This window comes from Mus pahari, chromosome 18 (genome assembly GCF_900095145.1).
Source record: "Mus pahari chromosome 18, PAHARI_EIJ_v1.1, whole genome shotgun sequence".
Taxonomy (NCBI): domain Eukaryota; kingdom Metazoa; phylum Chordata; class Mammalia; order Rodentia; family Muridae; genus Mus; species Mus pahari.
Window position 1 is genome coordinate 49,118,073 of NC_034607.1, and position 19,393 is coordinate 49,137,465.

The 19,393-nt window shown below is 42.4% G+C and overlaps 1 protein-coding gene across 6 annotated transcripts in view; it reads left to right on the top strand.

The window, feature by feature from the left end:
• The window catches only part of Eml4 (EMAP like 4), a 133,825-nt gene that overhangs the window by 106,387 nt on the left and 8,045 nt on the right, over nucleotides 1–19,393 (top strand). For all 6 annotated transcript variants that reach the window (XM_021217525.2, XM_029531628.1, XM_029531630.1 and 3 more), the window contains 6 exons: nucleotides 1,439–1,590; nucleotides 2,980–3,105; nucleotides 3,190–3,321; nucleotides 3,950–4,017; nucleotides 7,988–8,076; nucleotides 9,920–10,017. In XM_021217525.2, coding sequence (XP_021073184.1) covers nucleotides 1,439–1,590; nucleotides 2,980–3,105; nucleotides 3,190–3,321; nucleotides 3,950–4,017; nucleotides 7,988–8,076; nucleotides 9,920–10,017 — 665 coding nt within the window. The remainder of the gene's footprint in view (nucleotides 1–1,438; nucleotides 1,591–2,979; nucleotides 3,106–3,189; nucleotides 3,322–3,949; nucleotides 4,018–7,987; nucleotides 8,077–9,919; nucleotides 10,018–19,393) is intronic.

Sequence of the window (19,393 nt, forward strand, 5' to 3'; positions counted from 1 at the left end):
ACCACATACAAGAAGGGAGAACTACAATATGCCAATGGTCACCTTGTTCACTCTCTCTTCCTTCCTCTGTCCTTGACTTAAAGGGACTCAGCAGTGCTCAGAAAATTCACATTTTTTTTTTTTTTTAGATGTCCTTTCTCTCCTGGGCACCTAGGTACGATCAGAGCAAAGAAGGATAAATTGTGTAGACAGACATCCACTGATCATGTTGTGTTGCTCAAGAGTTGGGTTGTGTTTAGGTGGAAGCGGTGGATGGGAGCATAGTTCACATGACATAAAGTGTGCTCCTTTAAGAATGCAGTCAGTAATGCTTACTATATCCACTTTATGCTCTTTGTCGGCGTCTCCTAGAAAGAACTGTGCACCAATTAGCTTCCCCATCTCTCTGGGTCTCTTTATTACTTTATCAAAATAAAGTAAAATGTGTGGCTTTAGATAGTTTTTTTATTTGGTTTTTTGTTTTCTAACACTCTTCGCTATATAGGCCAGGCTGGTCTAGAACTCACTATGTAACCCAGACTGCCCCTAGGATTATAGGTGTGCTCTGCCTGCCATGCCTGATGATAACTGACAATTTAACTTGGCAAGTTCCTAAGGTCCATCCTGCGAGACGTGTTGTTCCTTACCTCTCCTTGACCTAGTGTTCAGTCATCTAGGCACAGCCCTGTTCTGCTTACCCAGACATCAGTTACTATACAATTTTAAAAAATGAATGGTTTTTAAATCTTTTTTTTTCTTCCTGTTTTTCCACAAGAGCCAAGGCTATTTTGTTGACTTTCGCCATGTTTAAACAAGGCTCTGGCTTCCATTGTGAACCTGGAAACTAATTCTGTAAGGCATTATCTCTCAAAGACTGACTGTCTTCTTGTCTCATTAGCCTCCCTTGACTGCTAGAGCCCTGCTCTGAGTAAACGACCTGGGCTTGGTTTGGATGATGTCATTTCTTTGCTCAGCAGACTAAAAGAATAGTTCAATGTTTACTAGTGATTGTCATGCACTGAGCTTACAGAGGCTTTTGCAAAGCCCCAGGGACACTGAGGTGGGAGGCTGGGATCCTGGCTACAGTTTTACCAATACCTGGTGTCTCCTTGGCTGTGCAAACTCTAAAACTGCACAAAACTATTACAGGAGATGCTGAGCTGCACTTTATATCCTGTTGTCTGAACAGGAAGCACTGTTGCAGCAGCTTACAGGGTTTTTAAAGAAAATATTTTTAGATTGCATGAATCCTGACATAACTGTAAAGGATTACATTCAGTCTGAAGTCTCTATGCCTGCCATGTTTCTGTAGCTTGCTGGGACCAGGTTCTTGATTAGGAAAATGTGAACTTTCTGCAGATTTATCCTGTAGCTCTGCTAAAGCTGGTTTCCAGAAAGATACTAAAGTCTAATAAAACGTGTTATTTCTAGTGTTTTCATTTTTCTCTTACCATATTAGGTGTATATCAGATCAACAGACAAATCAAAGCTCACGATGGCAGTGTGTTTACACTTTGTCAGATGAGAAATGGGATGCTATTAACTGGAGGCGGAAAAGACAGAAAAATAATTTTGTGGGATCATGATCTGAACCTTGAAAGAGAAATAGAGGTAAGGCTGGAAATGGGATCTTTAAATAGTAAAACTCTACTCATAGCCAGGCAGTGGTGGCGCACACCTTTGATCCCAGCACTTGGGAGGCAGAGACAGGCACATTTCTGAGTTCTAGGCCAGCCTGGTCTACAGAGTGAGTTCCAGGACAGCCAGGGCTATACAGAGAAACCCTGTCTCGAAAAACAAACAAAAAACTCTACTCATGCATTTTGTCCCATTTTGAGATAGCTTTTCTGGTTCCTACTGTTCATTGCCTCCCCATAGGAAAGTGTTTGTTACAGCACAGAGGACTCAGCTCTAAACAGAATAATGTGGGGTTTGAGGGCTGTATTCTGCAGTGCAAGAAATTAAACTCAGGGTCTGACGCAGGCTAGGCAGATCCGGATAAGCAAAGGCATTCTGTGGGATCTGTACCACTGTAAAGGACACTGAGCGTATATCACATAGTGTGGGAATGAAATGGTCTCACAAGAAAACCTGAGAATGGCCATTATAATACTTTACAATCCAGTCATCCCTTTTCATCTCTAAGGGAGAAGTCTCCAGGCTCCGTAGATGCTAGAATCTGTAGGTGCTGAAGCCCCTACCCGTTGTAGTCAAGTCTGTTCTATGGACTTAAACCTTAAATTGTCTTCATAGTGCTTACCATACCTGATGCAGTGTGACTGCTAGGGAAGTGTTTTTACAGAACTGTATAAGAACTAATTAATGATGGGCAGGGGTGTGGGGGATACATACTCAGTACACACATACGTTCTCAGTACACACATACATACTCAGTATATACAGAAGGGTTTTTTCACCTCAATATTTTCAGTCCATGGATGGTTTAGTACTTGAATACAGAGTCTACAGATTAAAGGGTCAGCTGTGTTTTGATTTACTGTAATTTTTATCTTTTGGTCCCTGAATAGGGAATGAGTGTATTATTCCATGTCATAGATAAGTGAATGGTCTTAAGCTAAGTAACTTGCCCAGAAGAACATGAAACAAATCCCAGACCATATTCTTTATGAGCTCGGATAAAACTTCCTTCCTCCCCCACATTTCTATAACCCTCAGTATCATACAGAATATAAATGTAAATTTTACTGAAGTGGGCTGCAAGTTAGATCACTGACAAGCTTGAATAGCATGTAGGAGACCCTGTTCTACAAAGATAATTACTATAAATGTGGCAAATAATGTTGATAATAATACATTATAACTCCTGTGTGATAAAATGTAATTGAACATTAATTTACAATCTGATGAGGCCGCATAGTCTCGGGTTAGAGTCTGTCTTTATTACCCTCCAGCTGCAGACAGCTGTGAGCATGGCACTGTTCAGGGAGTAGTTACTGCATGTCACTGTTTATGGTAACTTCACACCTTCATTTGTTCCAGGTTCCTGATCAGTATGGCACCATTAGAGCAGTTGCAGAGGGAAAGGCAGAGCAGTTCTTAGTAGGCACATCACGAAACTTTATTTTACGGGGAACATTTAATGATGGCTTCCAAATAGAAGTACAGGTAAGCTGTGGGAGGCCCACGTTCCCTACCTTATTTCTCGACAATATGCTTTGGTTCTTACAAGGAGGGCTTTTTCATTTTCAGGGTCATACAGATGAACTCTGGGGCCTTGCAACGCATCCCTTCAAAGATTTGCTCTTGACGTGTGCTCAGGACAGGCAGGTGTGCATGTGGAACTCAGCGGAGCACAGGCTGGAATGGACCAGGCTTGTGGACGTGAGTGCAAAGCTTCCCTGTGCAGACTCCTCCCACTGGCGCTCGATGAAGCATTCATCTAAATATGTGCTTGCAGTTTGGTAAAAGGGCCGAGAATAAGAGGGAAATGTCTGGTCTCCCTTCCAATGTGAATCCACATTAAGAAACAAGATAGTTGGATACTTGCCTCTCAAGTTTCACTAATAGACTTATAAAGATTTTGTATATTTGTGGAACATTAATTATGAAATACTTGGGCCTCTGTTGCGTTACAGTTGGAGTTAGTAAATGTGTAGCAGACTGTACTGCCTTCCTTGGGGTCACCTTGTATTTCTCACTACTATATACAGATGCTACCTTTTCTACCCCGAAAGAAATGTACGAGTTCTTTGTGAAGTTCTTACCATATTTGTTGTTACCTGTATTCTTCCATTCCCTGGCCGTGAACCCATCACTAGTTTCCCCTCGATAGTCAGTCTGTACCTTTGCCACTTCTGTCCAGGTAGCTTTTCTCATTGGTTTACAGTAAAGCTGACTAAAACTTCTTGTTTATTTAAAACAAGTTATTTTGAAAGATTTTTTTTAAACAACTCCCTTAGACCTAGGAGCCTTTGTCCTATGCCCAAATGCCTGTCCTTTTCTCCTCTAGGAACCAGGGCACTGTGCAGACTTTCATCCGAGCGGTACAGTGGTAGCCATTGGAACACACTCGGGCAGGTAGGCAGAACTGAAGTGGTGGGGTGTTTGCATCACTGGGAAGATCATGTCATACAGCACACTTAACTACTCTAGTGTGTACTTAGTCAATTTTCCTGAGCTCTAAATGAAGCATAAGGCTAGAGGGATTTGAAAATCATGAAGACATACTGTTTGGATAGAGGTGTCAGGTAGATACACGGAGCCCTGTTCTGTGTTCCTGTTTCAGTTGTTCTGATGGATTAGCTGACAGTTCAGTTCCTAGAATCAGAACTCTTTTTTTTTTTTTTTTTTTTTTAATATTTATTTATTTACTATATGTAAGTACACCGTAGCTGTCTTCAGACACTCCAGAAGAGGGCATCAGATTTCCTTACGGATGGTTGTGAGCCACCATGTGGTTGCTGGGATTTGAACTCAGGACCTTTGGAAGAGCAGTCGGCGCTCTTAACCACTGAGCCATTTCACCAGCCCCCCAGAACTAACTCTTAAAAGTTGTCCTTGGACCTCCACATGCAGCCATGACACCTGCACCCACACATACATACAGTAAATAAATGTAAAAAAAAATTAAAAGGATGTGGTTGAAAACCACTGAAACTACTTTCTAACGTGTGTGGCTGTGTGGTCCCTCCGTCTTAGTGATGTACTCTAAAGGTAAGGTAGTTACTGCCTCGTGAGAGAAAGACAGTAGTCACCATAGCAGTGTAGGCAGTCAGCCCGTGCTCATTGGTGTGGACTTGATGTCTCCTGTTGGCAGATAGGGCTGTCACTGCTGGATCAGGTAGAGGTCTGCCGAGCTCCATGCCTGCTTCCATGCCTCGGATTCATGGATATTCCATTTGTTTTTATTTTCCCTTTGGTCTGCAAACACCTAAATTTACTATATGAAATTGAAAGGCTATACTACTTTAGCCATTCAGATTACTCACTCCACTTTTTAAGTCACATTTAGGGCTAGGAACTAGTTTTCTGTAGAACATGTCCAAATGGTACAGGAACAGAGAAATGACTGGGTAAAATCTTGAGCCATGTGTCTGTGTCCATGTATAGATTCTGCACGATGTTGCCAAGTAGTGAGCACATTGGTGATTGCTAGAATCCAGCATGCCTTAGTTTAGTGTGGTACTGAGGAAACATAGCAGAGCACTTTTCCTGGAGGAGCGTGACTAACCGTGAGACCAACTGAGGTTGAGTCCTGCTTCTCTCCCTGGTGTCTTCTGTCCTAACTCCCTAGCATTGGCAGTAGGAGTCAAACGTGGGTCTTCTAGAAAAGCAGCATATACTCCTCACCGTGCGACTGTCTCTCTAGCCCCAACATTACTGTTCTTGTATCCAGAGGTTCATTTTACAGAGCAAGACCCACCGGGCGGCGGTGGCGCGCGCCTTTAATCCCAGCACTTGGGAGGCAGAGGCAAGCAGATTTCTGAGTTTGAGGCCAGCCTGGTCTACAGAGTGAGTTCCAGGACAGCCAGGGTTATACAGAGAAACCCTGTCTCGAAAAAAAAGCAAGACCCATAGACACAAAAACCTAAAGATACTGTTATGGATGCATAGTTTTCTAAAGGAAGAGAGATGCATTAGGGACTTCAGGTTAATTCTACCTTTAAAATGTGTGTGTGGTCACTAAAGAGGGAGAGAGAGACCCTGTCTCAGTAACACACAGTGCCTCAGCTTATGGCTTCCACACACTGGCAAACTGGAAAAATTAAATAAAAAAATAAAAACACTGCTGAGGACCAGCCTCAGTTGTTTCAAGTTCTTGAGAATGGGAGGATTGGATCAGCACAAAATCAGTCTCCGGTAACGACGCACGTCCAAGCTGGCAGGAGCCGTTGCTGGTCAGGAGCTGTGCTCAGAGACAGCTTTCGGCTCGCATGCCTCTCTCCTTAGAAAGTTGATAAATAAATCAGGATAATGTTAATGTTTTTAACTTGCCTTAAAATTGCAAAATCTCTTTATTAAGCTCATTCAAATATTTGTGTCTACAATGCTTCTCAACCTCTTTTCATGTGCTATTCTAAGCCCTACCGCAGCAGCTCCCCCGGAGCTCCTTCACAACTTAGAGCTTGTACCCTAGTTTCCTTAGGCAGGCAATGCGGGGGGTGGGGGGGGTGCAAATCAGTGGGTTCCTGTCTTTCCAGAAAAGAAGTTCACTAGTCCAATGGCTCCCTTGAAGCATCCAAAACTCTTCTGCTCATCCTTTATCTTCTTTATCCTACATATATCTTCCAGTTTTCCCCAGTAATATCTCTAACTCCAACTATTAATAGAGATTTCCCCCGGTAGGGACTCTCACCATTGCTCACTAACCCAGTAGCCCAGGCTGTTTCTTCCTCTGTCTTGTCCCTTGTATTCTCCATGGACATCCCTGTTCTTAGTGACCCAGGCCCCAGCATTCCTTTCCTTGGGGTCTTAACTACTAAAACTTCAGGTTTCTCAAAAACATTGCCTACCTCAAATATTTCCTGGTAAACCTAATCATCATGAGTTGGCTAAAATTTCCCAGAGAACAGTTAAGGCCGTCAGCCTCCACATCCAGAGCCCCTTGTCCTGATTCGCCTGTGTTGGCTGCTTGGATGGCCTGGGCCATAGCAGTTTGTTCCTAGGTAGACATCAGAGCCATTTCCTTCTCTAGCAATGCCCTCAATCCCTTTCCCAGACATTTTTACTAAAGTTATATTTGAGGGCAAAGCAGACAAGAAGAGCAACGCCATCTGTATACTAGAAAGTCCGAGATGCAGTATATTCAGGTTCACACAGGTGCTCCTGTGGCCAAAACTGTGTCATGTAGTTGCATTCACAACCATATCACACCTGACAAATTCTATTCCAAAAACAGAAGAATTAATCTGCTATGCATTTAAAGAAACAGAAAAACACAAGAGTTTGTCTTTCATTCATAAGCAGCTGCTCTCTATTCCACACATGAGAACATGATCTGGACTTTGCTACTTGATAAGGTTGCTTCCAAAGAAAGAAAAGTTGTATGTAGCATTCCTAGGACATTGAAGTGACTTGGAAGCAGCCTTAATATTAGGGGTTGTCAGTTATGAAATTAATAATTTGAAATATATAAGAATATGATAAATTTTGATAATCATATTAAAAACTTGAAGCCTTGGAGCTAGATAGATGGCTCAGCAGTTAACACTGACTGCTCTTCCTAAATTTAATTCCCAGCAACCACATGGTGGCTCATAACCATCTGTAATGGGATCTGCTGTCCTCTTCTGGCATGCAGGTATACAGGTATAGAGCACTCATATACATAAAATAAATAAATCTTAAAAAAAAAAAAAGAAACGGACAAACACAAAACCTTGAAGTGAGCCTGATACCCACTGTGGCTCTATAGTCTTGGTTGGGATACCATCTTATTCTCTAAGCAGTTCTCAATGCTGTAGTGGTAGCAGAGGATTGGTAACAGATGTAAACAACTCTGCAGTCTGTGGACACTGCAGCTGCACCATTGTGTGTTCAGTGAGCGTGGACCATGTGGCTTCAGGGGGCCAGCTTCTCACAAAAGAACCAGCTTTATTCATGAATGTGTGTCCATCCCCGTTCTGTCCACCTCCCCACTATGCAGCTGTCGTTCTTCCTAAGTCTTCCATCCTTCTCAGAGGCTCCCCTGTGAGCTGTGCTGTGAACACACTAGCCATGCTTGCGGTTACTGGTTAGTTGTTCCTTTTCCATTGCGGTGTGTGCTGAGTCAGCTCTAGTGTCACCTTACCTTTCTGTCTCAAACAATGCTTAGCAGTGGTACAGGTGACAGTCTTTGAATTCATAAGAAGAAATGGAAAGTAGGCCCATGTCTGTCTAGCAGCATTTTTGATAAATAAACTCAGCATTAGATGCACTATCACAGTTATAAGGTTAATTAATATTGATGTTTTTAAAATTAAAAATGTAGAAAAAGTCACCTACTGTTTCCTGTAAATGTAAATGTCTGAAGGCGGGTTGTTTAGGTTTTCTCTTCTTTCCTACACAGGTGGTTTGTTCTGGATGCAGAAACGAGAGATCTGGTGTCAATCCACACGGATGGCAATGAGCAGCTGTCTGTGATGCGCTACTCAGTAGGTGAGCAGGCTTCCCTAGCTGAAATCACGTGTACGCTTGATGAAGTCTTCTGTGTTGGAGAGTTCAAGTGTGGAGTGTCCCTTGAGCGTCAGGTTCAGTTTCATGGCTGCAGCTACGAAATCTGCAAGACTGGAACTGCATGGAGCCAGTGTAAATTTAGAATGAACCATGGCAGTCGCAGTTAAAAACAGTAAAGAGCAATCAGTCATACTGCACACAGGAGGAGCCATATCTATTAAACAGAGTTCCATCTAATTAGCAAGCTTCTTTTTATACTTAAGCATACAAGCAGTAGAGAAAGAGTTCCGAGGTAGAACACTTGCCTGTCACATTCTCCTTTAGTCCATCCTTGACATTCCCCAAACACTGTAAAAGAAACAGCCAGAATACACACTAGGAGCCAAACTCTCAATCCTTTATTCTCTGGTTAGCCTTGTTTTGAGTTACATAATCATAATTGTTAGTTATTAAATAAAATACTTCGTAATTCATCATAAGAATTTTATATAACTTCATTCAACATTGAGTAATTATTTGTATACTTTATCCAAAATGTTAAATTTCTATAATTTTCCAGTTACCTTTGTTTTCGTTATGTATATGGTTTGATTTATATCATTTTTTTTTCTAAAATTAATTTGGCTTTTTTGAGGCATAGTCTTTCCCAAACTGGCCTGAAATTTATAATTCTCCTTCCTCCCTCTTGGAAGAACTAGGATTGTAGGCATGTAGGACACACCTGGCCTTGGTTACATTGGCACATTTGGCGTGGGTTGGTTTTGTCTGTGTAATGCTACCTGTTGAAACCAGTCTTCCATGCGCATGGCAGGCAAACACGTCAGCACTGAGCTACAACTTCAGCTCTGAAAGGGGACTCTAGTAGCTGTTGAATTAAGGCTAAAAATAAAAACTTGTTTCTTCATTATTTAAAAAGAAAGAAGCACAGAATATTGTCTTGAATGAGGAGAAAAAAATGTATGTACACCAAGATGCAAAAGTTAGAGCCAGGTAGTAGTGGTGGTGCACGCCTTTAATTTCAGCACTCGGGAGGCAGAGGCAGCCTGGTCTACAGAGCGAGATCCAGGACAGCCAGGGCTACACAGAGAAACCCTGTCTCAAAAATAAAAAAAAGTAAAAATAAAAATAAAATAGCAAAAGTTCCAGTGAGTGTATGTGTCAGAGGACATTTGTTAGATGGCTCTGTCCTGTACCACATGGTCTCTAGGATCGAGTGCCAGCCATCAGGTTTGGCAGCCTGGACCTTTCCCTTCTGACCTGCTTGCCTGCCCCAAAAGAGTCATTTTGAAACAGCAATATTTTCTGTTTTATTTGAATTTGTTTTTGATCCTGGCATAACAACCCCTACAAAATGTAGTATTTAACAATCAAAAGACTGGTGGACTTTGACCAGTTGTTATGTGATTAGCATAGTTGTAGGTGCAATCAAAGATACCATAGACCTAGAGAATGTGATGTGTTCCTTCCTAAGGAAACCTACTCTGTAATTGGCGAGATGAGATGTGCTTGACCAAGTATGGAGCTGTACCTGATTAGCGTACTACACATAAACATTGTGCACTTCCACCAATACATGTAGGAAAATGACTCTAAAACCAGCCTTTAGCTGACTACAAGGGTTAAGACGAGAGAGTATCTCCAGGGAGGAGTGTCATGCTGCACTAGGTCACCATTTGATTTTATGCGATGCTATGTGCTCAGCTTTGTTCATAACATGCCAAATAGTCAAACTGATGTGATGTAACAGTTTTAATATATCATTTAATATAGAACAAATAAGGCAGCAAGACATTTTCAACCAGCACTTTTTCCTGTTTAATTCTAGATGGTATTCTTCTGGCTGTGGGATCCCATGACAACTTTATTTACCTCTACACAGTCTTAGAAAACGGCAGAAAATACAGCAGATATGGAAAGTGCACTGTAAGTAGCAAAGTAGAATGAACTAAGTGACATGGTAACTGAAAGATTGTATTCAGTTACAAGAAGAATTAAATGTTCATATTGACATAGCTGTTGCTCTCCTAATAGCTGCTTTAAACTTTCTGTGAAAACCGAGACTGCCTGAATTGGGACACAGTGAGTGAGTCTCTTGCCTTGGTCCCCAGTACACCATAAACCAGATATGGTGGCATACACCTGGGATCCCATGTCTTGGCATACGGGGGCAGAAGAATCGGTATTCAAGGTCATCCCCAGCTACAAATAAATTGGAGACCCTGTCTCAGTAAAAAGGAGTGGAGGACCTGGAGAGATGGCTCAGTGGTGAGGAGTGCTGCCCCTTCAGGGACCTGATTGTCATTGCCAGTCTGATACTGAGCTGTTGTCAACCACCTGTAACTCCAGGTCCAGGGATCCATTGCCCTCTCTGGGCATACACATATACATAATTAAATCAATCTTTTTTAAAAATAAAATTGTGATTATCTAACTGGAGAACACAGTTGCCTATCTCTCCCTTACATTTGAGTTCAGCATTTGTCTCCCTCTATTTTTTTTCTAAAGATTTATTTTATATATATATATATATATATATACACTGTTGCTGTCTTCAGACACACTAAAAGAGGGCATCAGATCTCATTACGGATGGTTGTGAGCCACAATGTGGTTGCTGGGATTTGAACTCCGGACCTTTGGAAGAGCAGTGCTCTTACCCACTGAGCCATCTCACCAGCCCTTGCCTCCCTCTTAACTAGTATTAAGAGTTTATTTAACATTTAACACAGGTTTCTCTGTGTACCCTGGCTGTCCTTGAGCTTAGTAATATAATGTAGTAATGTAGACCAGTCTGCATTTAAGACAGCAGAAATGTATTTCCACATTCTGAAGGTAAAAGGTCATCTTTATAAGATGAAAGTTAAATTCTATAGATAATCCACATGCTTACTGTAAGGTAGGAACTCTGCTCACACTAAAGAAATGGCCTAGGCACCAAGACTCTCTAGAAGACATGTTCCTTTGTCCTCAAGAGGTACAGGTGCCAGGCATGGTAGCACTCGAGACAGAGGTGCAAGGGTCATTGCAAGTTCCAGGCCAGCTGGGGCACTCAGCAGACAAGAGCCAAGAAGAAAAAGGACACAAAACAAGCACACCACCACCACGAAGTCTAGCTGCAAGCAGCTGCAGCTCAGTGGCAGGTTACCTGCCAGCGTGTCTGATGCCCTAGCTCCCATCCCACAGCGATGTGAAGAGTAGGTAGGTAATAGGACCTTGGTGGCTACAGACACAGACTGCATCCTCCTGACCTGAACTTTACTTACTCACTTGGACACACGTGTGGCCTTGAACAGGTTACTCTAACCTTCTGTTTCAGTCGTCTCACCTGTAAAGTGAGGGTAATAGTAGTTTCTACTTCACAGGATTAAAAGAAGCTAATGCAGGGCTGAGGACATGGCTCAGTAAGTAAGAGTGTTTAGTGTGCAAGCATGAAGACTGGGTTTGAATTACCAGCACCCCAAAAAAGCTGGGCATGGACATGCATGCCTATAACCCAGCGCTGGGGAGTACACAGGAGGATCACTGGGATTCATGACAGCTTATAGCCTAGCTCTAGCTTACATGACAGACCCTATTTCAAGGGACAAGAAAGACACTAGCTGGCCTCCATATATATCTCACACAGGAAGGGAAGGAGGGAAAGAAGCAGCAGCAGCGAAGCGAATGTGTATAAAGAATCGAGGCTGGTTGGTGTCTGGCGTATAAATACTCAGTAAATGTTCAAAATGGAGTAACTTAACATGTGTGTTAGGAAATTATTCAGAATTAGCAAATGACGTGATGAATTAGCATGGTGACATGAATCCTTTGATAGTCTTGATAAAACAATAAATAAAAATAAATAAAAGAATTAGTTCTTCTAAACACACATGTAGTGTGGGACTGAAAATTATTTTACACAGGTTGAATATTCTTTACTCAAAATGCTTAGCCCCAGAAATGTTTCAGATTTCAGGTTTCTGGCATTTTGAATATTTATATATTCATTATAAGAGCTCTTAGGGCCAAATTAAAGTAAAAACACCGATTCATTTGTTTCTTACACTCACAGCACAAAGATAATGTTATGCAGTGTGTTTAGTACATGTGTGTCTTGACCCACCTATCACACGAGCTTCTAAGGCTCTAGATCTTAAAGCATTTCGGACATTCCCATTCGGAGTTTTCCGTTTGCTTATACCCTGGCAGCGCAGGCCTGTGCTCTTAGCAGTCTGGGGGCAGAGGCAAGAACCATGGACACAAGACCAAGGCCAGGCAGGTCTACATAATGAGACTGTCTCAGAAAAGAAAACAAGAATGTTGAATTTCTATGAGCAAAGACTTAGTGTTTGAGAAGAGAGATTTGTTTATTGCTGCTCTATGTTTCATACCATACTCTAAAACCAGGTCTACAAGCAATCTGAGATACTTGCAGAACTTAAAAATATTTTCTTTCTTTTGAAAACAAATTACAAATCATTGTTTGCATCTTTTAATTAATTTATCAACTTAATGTCTGTAGTATATAAAAAACATTAAAAAAAAAAAAAAAAAAAAAAGAGAGAGAGATTCCAACTCAGCAAGAAAAGTACTTGTCCTGTGAACTTGAGGGCCTTGGATGGAGTCCAGAACCGTGAAGAAGAAGCAGCTGGGCGTGGTGGTGCTGGATTGTAGTTCCTGCCCTCTGCATGCAGAAACTGAAAGGTCACTGGGATTCACTGCCGACCAGCCTAACCTATTTGATGAGTTCCAGACTGGTGAAGAACTGTGAGGTTGTCATCTGGCCTCTATGTATATGTGCATTCACATGGAACATATGCACACACACATACAAATAAAAAAAGAAAAACAATATTTCACCATGAGGATTTTTTAACTTACCGTGGCAGGCTGTAAGTGGTTTGACTATTACGTGCAGGATTTGTGTGTGTGTGCATGTGCACAGTACACATTGGAGGTGAGGGGACAGCTCTGCATGGCTTTCAATGCTGGGACACAAGTTCATGGCACGCAGCTCTATAACCACTGAGCCATCTCACTGCCTAACTTTAAATCATGCTTCAGTTTGTAACCTCTTGACGGAAATAAACAGGTCCCAAAGCTTATTTAATAAATAGGGCATAGGAAATATAATTTAACCTTACAGAATCTATATTTTGTTTATTTGGGTTGCTTATGTTGTTTTGAGACAGGAACTTATGTGGCCCAGGCTGGCCTCAGCCTCCTGCATACTAGGATTGTGGACAGCACCACCTCACAGAAGTGAATGGGAATCTGGCTTTAGAGTTGGCTGCAGTGTGGGCTACTTGCTTATTAACTCAGTCCTCCTCTTGCAGTTGTCTTGATATCATGGCAGATCTAGAACTTAAAAGTTTTCTTCATTTGCCATCAAGGACAGACTGTGCAGTGCTTATGATCCTCAGAGTTGTCGCAGTGTGTTTTATTATTAATTACCATGTGTTGTATTACCATGTGACTTACCCAGCAGAGAAAAAAAATAGTGGCGTCTAACAGCTGACAATCAGAAGGACCTTGGAAATGTTGGGAAATGACAGTCAATTAATCGCATGAGACAGTCTCAGGACCTGTGTGCATACACAGTGCCATGAAGGCTGTGACAGCAGGCGTGGCTCTGACTCAGCTGCCTGCGGGCTGTGTCCTGTCCCTGCTCTTTCCACCTCCACCACTTGCTCAGATGCTACTGTTGCTTTTGTCTGCTGTTAAAGAGAACTGGACAAGACTGGCTCTGCCACCTACTAACTTGTGACTTCAAGCAAATTGATAACTTCTCTGAATCTTATTTTCATAAAATTGAATTTTAATAATTCCTTTCTTAAAATGGTACAGCTAGAGCTCAGAAGTCACATGCAGATGCTGGCCCCTCCTTCCATTCATTTTCCTGATTGTATGTACGGGGATTGGTAAAGAAACCACTCCATAGTATGGTTAAGGGTAAGGGTTTTACTGGGGGGCACGAGAGACAGCATAGCAAGTGAGGGGATTGTGAGACCAGCCAGTGGGCCATAAGAGAGCAGGGATCTAAGGGTGCTCACTGTAATGTCTAACATAGGACGGAGGGAGCCTGGGAGTCAGGCGTGGGCTTTGTTAGGTAAGGGAAATGACACCTGGCAAATAGGAACCAGTTTCACAAGCTCCTAAGGAGTGCTGGCTTTACACAGCTGTTAGCGAGCCTTCTGAGCCCCCTGAGCTCTGGGTATATGCACTGGTGGTTGTGCTGTCCAAGACCTAACACTGATACTGGTCAACGTTTAAGTGAACAGTGTAGCAGAAGAAAGAGACAGACTAGAGCTTTAAGAAATGCCCATGTCATAGAGTACAACCATCCTGAGCAGCTGCAGTCTCCCTCTCTGTGGTGTTACTGTGTGTGGGCAACACAAGGATGCAAAGCTGGGCGCTCTAGTACAAGGCAGCAGGCAGGTCTAAGTGTCCTACACATTGTCTGTCCTTCCAGAAGCAAAATATGAGTGATGGTTCCACTGGGCTGCACTCAACAAGATACCTACCTTTACTCTTTCCAAAAACATTAAATGTTTTTATTGTTTTTTGTGTCCTGATTCATCCAAACTTCCTAGAAATCTCAAGGAAAATAAACCATAAAAGCAACTCAGAGTTATATGCTATCTTTGAATAGAGTTATATGCTTTGGAGTTACTATAGTAGATTATACAAAGTACTCTACTAGCTTTAAAATTACAATACTGCCAGGCGGTGGGGGTGTGTGACTTTAGTTCAAGCACTTGGGGGGCAGAGATAGGCAGAGCTCTATGAGTTTGAGGCTAACCTGGGCGACAGAATAAGTTCCAGGATAGCCAGGGCTACACAGAGAAACCCTGTCTTGAAAAATCAAATAAAATTAGTGTTATAGACTGTTGCTGTAACCAATCAGTCCTGCTCAAATCACCCCAGCAGAAGCGGTGTAAGACACACACACACACACACACAGCCTTCTCTATTAATATGCCTTAAAAGAGGGGGCTGGAGAGATGGCTCAGTGGTTAAGAGCACTGACTGCTCTTCCAAAGGTCCTGAGTTCAATTCCCAGCAACTACATGGTGGCTCACAACCACCCATGATCAGATCTGATGCCCTCTTCTGGTGCATCTGAAGACAGCTACAGTGTACTTACATATTATATATATTATGTTACATATTATATATTATATATATATATATATATATATATATATATATATATATATATATATATGCCTTAAAAGAACTCAATGGCTGGGCTACTCCCAAACTTCCACATGGCTTGCACTTCCCCTCCAATACTCCTGGGTTGTTACTTACTAAAATATATATTCCATCTTTGCTGTCCTAGACCAATGGGGGTGGGGTAAGGATGGGGGCGGGGTGGGGAGGGGGCTGGGGCTGGGGCTGGGCCCGCTCTTCCAGGCTCTTCCAGGATTGCTGAGCTCTCTCTTCTGTACCACTCAGGCCTGGTCTTTCTCCTTTCCCAACACAGCGGTTCTCAAATCCTCCTTCCTCTCTCTGTTGCATTGCCCTCAAATCCTAAAGTCCCGTCTCTGTCTTCCTGCCCTGCCATTGGCCGCTGGCAATTTTATTTACCAATTAAAAACAACTAGGTCAGGGACCCCCTTACACGCAGATTTTTATGCAATTTTGGGAACATAGTTAACATAATACAAGCATTAGACCAGATTTTTATGTAATTTTGGGAACATAGTTAACATAATACAAGCATTAGACCAAATCCACTGTCCCCCTTTTCATCCATTAAAAGGCCTTTCTCTCAGATATATATTGAACATAGTGACAGGTATACTATAAGGTATAATATACACTAATAATGTCCAGGCAATCAATTTTGTCAATTTTAGGTACTTATTCTAACATCTATCCTAACTTAAAGAGTTTACAGTTTTATATCTGAATTGTTTTGATTTTAACTTGCATTACCATCTGAAACCATCCTTTCAAATCTAGATCATTGTCCTCAGTGCTAAACAACTTAAGTTTGATTATGAGACTAGAACCAGTCTTCAACCCTGTCAGAGATGTGAGAATATATTACCTGAATTATATTATAGGAAGGACACAAACATAGCCTCCAAAACTTAAACAGTTTATATAGATAGCTGACTCCCTCACAACGTTGGAGCATCTGTCTTCAGCCTTCTGGTCCAGAACCATCTGTTGCAGTAGTTGATTAATCCTGCTCAAATCGTGCCGGTGGCTGCAAACAATCCTTGCTGTCTTCTCCAGAGTTCTGGGTTCCTGAATGAAAGGCATACACATGTTGCCCGAGACCTAGTTGTGGGTGGTAGCTGAGGCCACTCTTCCCCAACTCTTACATGTTGACTGTCTCTCTGTCCTGTACTTCTAAGGCCTGGTCTTTGTCCTTTCTTGGCATGACTGTTTTCAATCCTCCTTTCTCCTTTCCCCTTCCTGACAATCCTAAAGTCCTGCCTCTGTCTCCCAGCCCAACCATTGGCCGCCAGCAATTTTATTTACCAATTAAAACCAACTGGCGGTGGAATCCTTGGCATCTCACCTGTGGATTTTCGTGCAATTTTTAATATTAACATAATAACAAGCATTAGACCAAATCCACAGTAGAGTCATCTAAAAGAGGTCATGGGGACTAGAAATGAGAGCTCAGTGGCAGCGTGTTTGCCTAGTCTGTAGCAGGCCCTGGGTGGGATACTGCATCTCAGTGCCCAGCATCATTTTATGTAGCCTAAGGAACTCCAGCCTTTGCCTCATACTTCTAAGAAGAAAGGGGAAGAGAAGAAACAAAGATAACCCTCTCACTAAGTTAGTCCTCCCATCCCCCAGAGCCAAGTAGTTTGGCGAGGGTAGTGTTTATCTGGGTGCCTGACCAAGTGCTACGGAATAGGACTCTGCCAGTGTACTTCAGTCTACCAGATTTGATTAGCCTAGCAAAACAACTGTATCTGTTTGTTTGGGGGCTTTGGTTTTTTCAAGACAGGGTTAGCCCTATCTGTCCTAAAGCTCACTGTGTAGACAGGCTGGTCTTGAACTCAGAAATCTGCCTGCCTCTGCCTCCCAAGTACTGAGATTAAAGCTGTGTTCCTCCACCACCTGGCTTCTTTTGGGGGGATGAAGGAGGAACTGTTCTTTAAATAGAGTAGGGGGGATAACAACAAAATTGTCTGAGGATGGGCATGGTGGCGCATGCCTGTCATCCCAGCTACTTAGAGGCTGAAGCCGGAGGATACTTAGTTCAAGCCCAGCCCGAGTAACTTAATGAGAAGATCTCAAGAAGTAAAAAGTTTGGGAGATCCTATCTTTAATCCCTACTACTAGAACAAAACCTTGTGTTGAGAGTAAACAGAACAAGCCCAAGAAGCCAAATGAAATCGTAGGAAGGCAGGCTGAGCCCAGGTAGACATGGTCTCTGTCTAGACAGAAGTAGCTAGGGCGGAGCCTGGTCCTTGCACACTCTTCTCTAAATGTGACGTGGCTATAAACAGTCATCATGTTGTTTATGAGCTTGAGAGAAGATCTGATATTCATCTGAAACTGCCCATGTGCTACAGAATTATCAGTTGTTTGCGAATAGACAGGCTAGAGTCCAGAACAGAACCGCGTCTTACTCTCAGGTGCATTAAATAGTAAGAGGGACTTTTCAAGTACTTAAAAAAAAAGAATTGACAATTCTTAGCCCTTGCCAATCTAGTGTGGAACTTACTGGCCACAACTTTCTGTTCATAATGTCCAGTGCAGGTCAACGTCCTGGGAATACTAGTTCCACATTGGCTACGTAGACCCTACAGATGATCATGGGCCACCAAGACACAGAGTATTTGCATTACTATAGAAAGCTCTATAGGATGGCTCAACCAGAGATGGCTACTCAGTTAGGAGTCAGTATTCCATGCAGTGCCACACTTGAATGCTCATGGCTGTTCTCCGGGTGCTGTGTTCTTCATATTACTTGCGATTAGCATGTGGTTGGACCATCTGGTTACCAAATGGCAGTAATGGCGGTGCTAGCTTTGAATACTGTTTTAAAGTTTTCAAGATGATAAGGTAACTCTGTACCATTGTGCTTGTCCCGTGAGGTGAGGGCTGACAGTTCCCTCCTCTGTGTGCTCAGGTTGACTATCTGACATGAAGTGTTCTGTGTGTGCTCAGGTTGACTATCTGACATGAAGTGTTCTGTGTGCTCAGGTTGACTATCTGACATGAAGTGTTCTCTGTGTGCACAGGTTGACTATCTGACATGCAGTGTTCTGTGTGTGCTCAGGTTGACTATCTGACATGAAGTGTTCTGTGTGTGCTCAGGTTGACTATCTGACATGAAGTGTTCTGTGTGCTCAGGTTGACTATCTGACATGAAGTCCTCTGTCTCACAAGGGTTTTAGATTTGGGGAAATCTATATAGATATCACTCAGGTGACCATTGAATCCAAAATATAAAATGCTCCAAAACCCATGGGCTTTAAATCTTGTCAGCATTCAGGTCCAGGCTTAGAATGGGGATGCTTACCCCATTCTGTCCCTGAGCCTGTAAGTTGAGAGGACACTATGGTCACATCTGGGGGTATGAGACATTACAGACCCTTTTCCCAATAACTGCATTGTATCTCTGCTTATTGTTGACATTGCTATCGGGGAAATAACCATTCTATTTTCCAGCATGAGTCAAACCTTGTCCCCAAATAAGCCTTTGAGAGCAATATGCATTGAACAACCTGCACACACTGTCCACTGTTACAGGAATTAAGTGTTATGTAGACACATAGTGTTTTTCATTCTCTTCTAAGTAGGGCATCAGAGGCTTTCCACTAAGATGCAGGTATCATCCAAAGAACATCTACGTCAGAATAAACACTTAGAGGAATGTCATTGCCAAGATTAGTCTGCTTAATCCCTGGACAGCAGAGCTAGACCTGAGATGTGTCTATAAATGATGTGTTAGCATGTCCTCATGCTCACTCAGAAATATATTCTGGCTTTAAACACTGATCTCTTGTTGCTAATATTCTCAACTGCAAGTGATTCCCCAACCTGTTTTCCAACATACCTACAGTCTCTATTATCCAGAAAGCTTCATAATTCCCAAATTTCCACAGTTCAGTTCACAAAGACATAAGCATATGTATTTGCAATGCTCTGAAGAAGGAAGGCTGTGGGTCCAGAAGGAGTTTAGGACACATTTAATCAGGCTTCGGGAACAGAATGGAATAATTAAGAAGCTTATGGATCATTAAAAACTATCTTGAACGCCGGGCGTGGTGCGCACGCCTTTAATCCCAGCACTTGGGAGGCAGAGGCAGGCGGATTTCTGAGTTTGAGGCCAGCCTGG